Source organism: Bison bison, unplaced genomic scaffold (assembly GCF_000754665.1).
Source record: "Bison bison bison isolate TAMUID 2011002044 unplaced genomic scaffold, Bison_UMD1.0 scf7180017864379, whole genome shotgun sequence".
NCBI lineage: Eukaryota > Metazoa > Chordata > Mammalia > Artiodactyla > Bovidae > Bison > Bison bison.
This window is the reverse complement of record NW_011494951.1, coordinates 9,508,834-9,514,376: the sequence shown is the minus strand read 5'-3', so window position 1 is coordinate 9,514,376 and position 5,543 is coordinate 9,508,834. Positions and strand designations below refer to the sequence as shown.

General features: G+C 46.0%; 1 protein-coding gene across 1 annotated transcript in view; it reads right to left on the bottom strand.

Moving 5' to 3' along the window:
* The window catches only part of BST1 (bone marrow stromal cell antigen 1), a 29,157-nt gene that overhangs the window by 23,231 nt on the left and 383 nt on the right, over window positions 1–5,543 (bottom strand). Inside the window, exons 2-3 of the mRNA XM_010857371.1 lie at window positions 4,359–4,485; window positions 1,204–1,339 (exon numbers count right to left, since the gene is read on the bottom strand). Of these exons, the coding sequence (XP_010855673.1) occupies window positions 1,204–1,339; window positions 4,359–4,485 (263 nt within the window). The remainder of the gene's footprint in view (window positions 1–1,203; window positions 1,340–4,358; window positions 4,486–5,543) is intronic.

Below are 5,543 nucleotides of genomic sequence, written 5' to 3'. Positions count from 1 at the left end.
TGGTCCCAGTTCCTCAAGTCATTTAACTGCCTTCAGCCTCAGTTTACCCCTCTAAGGATAGTGAGACAGAGTCATGCAGGACTGAAGTCAGACAGTGTAACTGTGCTGCTAACATGCTGCGCACTCCTGAGCTAATGTGTCAGCCTTGCTGTGCCTCAGTTTCCTCGTTTGTCAGAATAGGAATCAGGAGAGGACTGTCCCATGGGGCCGTTGCAGGGATTCAATGAATTAATACAGTAACTCCCCTACTACAAAGCTTCAAGTTGCGAACTTTCAAAGATGTGAGTGTGCGTCTGGTTCCAGCAAGGAACCCTAACCTGTACCATCTTCAACGGGCGTGAGTGAAATCACAGCTTGCCCTCCGTCTCCTATTGCTGATGATCTTTCAGCTCTACCATCTCTCACTTCCTCTCTCTCTTCCGGTCAGTAACTCTTCTTGCCTGTTGACTGGATGCCAGCCCGGGTATGCCAGCTGTTGTCCTCTACTTTTCGAGGTATTGTACTATAAGGTTAAAAATGTCTTCTTTATTCTTGTGTTTGTTTTTTATGTATTGTTTGTGTGAAAAGTATTATGAACCTATCACAATACAGTAGTATATAGCTGTGTTAGTCATGTACCTAGCTTACCTTATTGGAGTTAACGAACACACTCTTGAAATGTAACTCGTTCATATGTAGGGAACATACTGCATATGTAAAGTGCTTAGAACAGCACCTAGCAAAGATGGATGCTCCCTATTACTGTTATTAATTATTATTATTATGACCACTTTACCTGGGAGGGTTTGAGGGCAATCAGATGAGATAAATGCATATGAAAGCATTTAACAAAAATGGCAAATGCATTGAAAGTCACTCAGTCGTGTCCGACTCTTTGCAATCCCATGGATTATACAGTCCATGGAATTCTCCAGGCCAGAATACTAAAGTGGGTAGCTTTTCCCTTCTCCAGGGGATTTGCCCAACCCAGGGATCGAACCCAGGTCTCCTGCACAGCAGGAGCATTCTTTAAGCTGAGCCACCAAGGAAGCCCAAGAATACTGGAGTGGGTAGCCTGTCCCTTCTCCAGAGGATCTTCCCAACCCAGGAATAGAACCAGAGTCTCCTGCATTACAGGCAGTTTCTTTACCAGCTGAGCTACCAGGGAAGTCCCATAGTAGATAGGAACACTGACTTTTCTTGTGATACATGCAGAAGTCTTACCTGAGGCATTTGTCTGTCGACACCAGTTCAAGAAATCTCCAACCCTGCCATACAGAATGTTGCAGAGCGGTACAAAGCGGCGGCCATTCTCTCCAAAGCTGGTGACAAGGAGGTGGTTGTTTTCCCAGAACAGGGACTGAGGAAAAATCAGCACAAAATGAAAACATAAAACCACAACAGATTCCTTCAGGCACAGCATCATCAAGACAAGTCAAGACAATCATTTTTCATTCAACTGAGACTTGCCTTATGACAGGCAAACATTATCTTTGTCTTTATTGACCCCTTGGAGAAGGCTACCAACTCTCTTCTCTTTATTGCAGATGTGTGTTAGTTGCTCAGTAGTGTCTGACTCTTTGCCACCCCATGGGCTGTAGCCTGCTGGGTTCCTCTGTCCATGGGATTCTCCAGGCAAGAATACTGGAGTGGGTTGCCATTTCCTTCTCCAGGGGAACTTCCCGACCCAGGAATTGAACCCAGGTCTCCCGCATTGCAGGCAAATACTTTACCAACTGAGCTACATGGGAAGCCCAACCCAGGGATCAAATCTGGGTCTTCCAGATTGCAGGCAGATTCTTTACCATCTGAGCCACCAGCAAACCTTTTTATTACAAGGGTAGCATACAAATCAGAGAAGGCAGTGGCAGCCCACTCCAGTACTCTTGCCTGGAAAATCCCATGGACTGAGGAGCCTGGTGGGCTGCAGTCCATGGGGTTGCATAGAGTCGGACACGACTGAGCGACTTCACTTTTACTTTTCACTTTCATGCATTGGAGAAGGAAATGGCAACCCACTCCAGTGTTCTTGCCTGGAGAATCCCAGGGACAGGGAAGCCTGGTGGACTGCCTTCTATGGGGTCACACAGAGTCAGACACGACTGAAGCGACTTAGCAGCAGCAGCATACAAATGCTAATGAAATATTTTCCCAGCAGTGAAAAAAAGTAGATAGGTATTCCCTGATGGCTTAGATGATGGCTCAGACAGTGGCAACACAGGAGATCTGGGTTCAATCCCTGGGTTGGGAAGATTCCCTGGAGAAGGGATTGGCTACCTACTCTAGTATTCTTGCCTGGAGAACCCATGGATAGAGGAGCCTGGTGGGCTATAGTCCATGGGGTTGCAAAGAGTTGGACGTGGCTGAGTGATTAACACACACCAGCTCTCTTCCCTTTATTGCAAGGGTAACATGTAAATGTTAACAAAATATTTTCCCAGCAGTAAAAACAAAGTAGGTAGGTAGATACATATATAGAGGCTTCCCTGGTGGGCCAGTGGTAAAGAATCCGCCTGCTGATGCAAAAGACACAGTTCAATCCCTGGGTCGGGAAGATTCCCCTAGAGGAGGAAATGGTAACCCACTCCAATATTCTTGCCTGGGAAATCCCATGGACAGAGGAGCCTGGTGGCCTACAGTCCATGGGGTCACAAAGATTTGGACATGACTTAGTGACTAAGCACACACACACACACACACACACACACACATATACTTACATTTTCTAGTACTTAAAAAACGATTGAATTTTTTTTTTTTTAATCAAGGGACCTGGGTTCGAATCTTGGGTCTGTCACACCCTAAATGTGTGATCATGAACACAGCAAGTCATTTCCCTTTGCCTCAGTTTCCACACGTAGAAAATAGTGAGTATGAACCCTTTCTCTTCTCTCACAGCTGTGCCTAAGATGACGTACAATCACAGATGGATTCCTAAAGGGTAAGATGCCTCAAAAACACATTGCTTTTAGATTATACTTTATAGTTTTCTCCTATAAAGTTCCAGTGTTTCCAGACACTAATAACACAAATAACAATATTCCCCTCATCACACCATCATATCCTCAGTATCCCAACCAGGGGCTCGGTCTAGACTGGATGCTACCCAAGGGCAGACTGTGTTCCCCATTGCAACTGAAACCCTGAGAACAACGCCTGGTACATAAGAAAGGCTCGGTGTTTATGAGTCTATCAGTCAAAGTCTATGAGAAAGGAGAACAAACACAGCAGCTCCCAGGCACTTCCCTGAGCATTCCCAGGTGGCGCTAGTGGGAAAGAACCCAGCTGCCAATGCACCTAAGAGATGCAGGTTCCATCCCTGGGTCAGGAAGATCCCCTAGAGAAGGGGATGACAACCCACTCCAATATTCTTGCCTGGAGAATCCCATGGACAGAGGAAGCTGGTGGGCTACAGTCCATGGGGTCACAAAGAGTCAGCCATGACCGAAGCAACTTAGCATGCATGCATGCAGGCACTTTTCTGGCAGTCCAATGGCTACGACTCTGCACTTCCACTGCAGGGGTTGAGGGTTTGATTCCTAGTCAGGGAACTGAGATCCTTCGTGCTGCACAGCACAGCCAAAAGAAAAGAAAACACAGTAACAGCTCCTCTTCTCACTGACAGAGCAACTGCAAGATTCAAATGGCAACATATATTCAAAAAGCACATTTTCAGCCTATTATACGTTTGAACCTCCCAGTTCCATTCACCTGCCTTTACCTAAAAAAAACCCAAACAAACAAAACCAGTCATATGTTTTCATTTGTAAATATCAGTGCTACATGACTTTACAATTTAAAGATTTTATGTCAAAAATAAATATGTCCTTCATTAAGAAAAAAAGAATTTATGTCAGAGAAATAAAAATGGTATCTAGCTTTCTCTAAACTCAAGGTATTGTTCTAAACAAGCAGTTTACAAGGATGTTTTCATTTACTTTCACTGTATTAGGGATTAGAGTGCAGACAGGATACACACATGTAAGCCACTTGTGTACATGTTAACCAGTTTCTTAAAGAAACTGGGCCTGAATGGACATTATCTTAAGGCCTGATGAGAGGAGGGACTGGCCTCCTGGAAGGATATTGGGAGGGGGTTTTCTGAAGTCCTCAATGTTCAAGCCTCTGGGGTAGGTTAGGATGGAGATTGTTCAGAACTGGCCAGGTGCAGTGGTCCCGTGGGAAACGTGTGGTGACACCCTGATGTTCTAGTGGTTCCTGCACACTGAGTTCTTGACTTAAGAAAGCACCTTCTGCCCACGACAGGCAGGAGACCCAGGGGCACAAGTGAAGACAGAGCCACCTTCCCACCAGCCAACTGGCACTCCTTGTGAGTTGGCTGCTTGATGAAGCAGAACAGTGTCCAAAGGTAGGGTTACCTTGTCTCTGGGAATGGAGTGTCTGGAGAGGTTAATAAAAAGGTCATAATCCGAGGGGAGCACAGAACAGGGATCCTTATCCAGCACCACTTTAAAGGCTTCCCAGATGGCTGTGCAGTTCTTGTCCCTGCAGAAAAGCACATGTTTGTTTGGGTTTTTTGTTTGTTTGTTTGTTCGTTTTTTAAGACTACATTCCAGTGTGATACATTTCCTCTTCTCTCTCCAAGTGTTTTTATGAGCAATTTTGTCAAATATCAGCACTGCAGAAGCGGGCATACAAAAAAGACAGAAAATTGCCATGACTCATGCATTAACCCCAATTCACTAGAGGAAGGAAAATAACTTTGGTAATGGATTTAGAAAGCTGACAGTCGAATTGTCTTTCAGAGGCACCACATACATCTTGTGCAACTTAGAACAGGCTCACAGAGGTGGCAGAGAATGCAGGGAGCTAGAAGGAGAAGATCCCGATAAATCACATGGGCTCCTGGCTTCAGGTGCCCCTTCACTTAGACACAGGTGCATCTTGGGCTTGGAGGCCAGGTGAGATCAGGTGGACAGGCAGGACCTCGTGTTAGTAAAATCAGGAGTGAGGACCAAGTGTGGAAAAGGGTTTCCACCTCCCGCTAGGAAGGAAGCATGACCTCCAGAGCCCTCAGGAACGCCTAAGTCCCGCCTGGCTTTCCAAAAACATTTCCCACGCCTTTCCTACCTGTTATTTCTCACGCTGGGCAGTGAATAGCATGGGTGTTCCCTGCGTTACTCTCTGTTCTTTTTTATTTGCCTAAAATGCGTCTCAATAAAAACAAATGGCACAAAAAAGGGGCCTTGTGAAAACTGAAAAGGTGTGTCCCAAGAAGGAACGAACCACAGTGCTGGCAAGAGAGACTCAGACTTTTAAACGCCCTCTAAATGACAAGATGTGAAATTTGAACTCTCAAAGTAGCTGGGCTCCCGGAATTCCAGCTGGGGACCACGTTCCTGGGTCTGAGCATTCTGCTTATATTTTAAGCTGGTTGCGATCCAAACACACCGCTGCCTCATCCCCATCCACGAGCCCCCACATACACCCTTCTCTTCATCTTTACAGACTCACACACACACACACACACACGACTCACCTCCAGACCCCTACAGCGCACTCAGGCACCCAGTAGATTCCCCACCCCCCTCCCTCTTTATCCC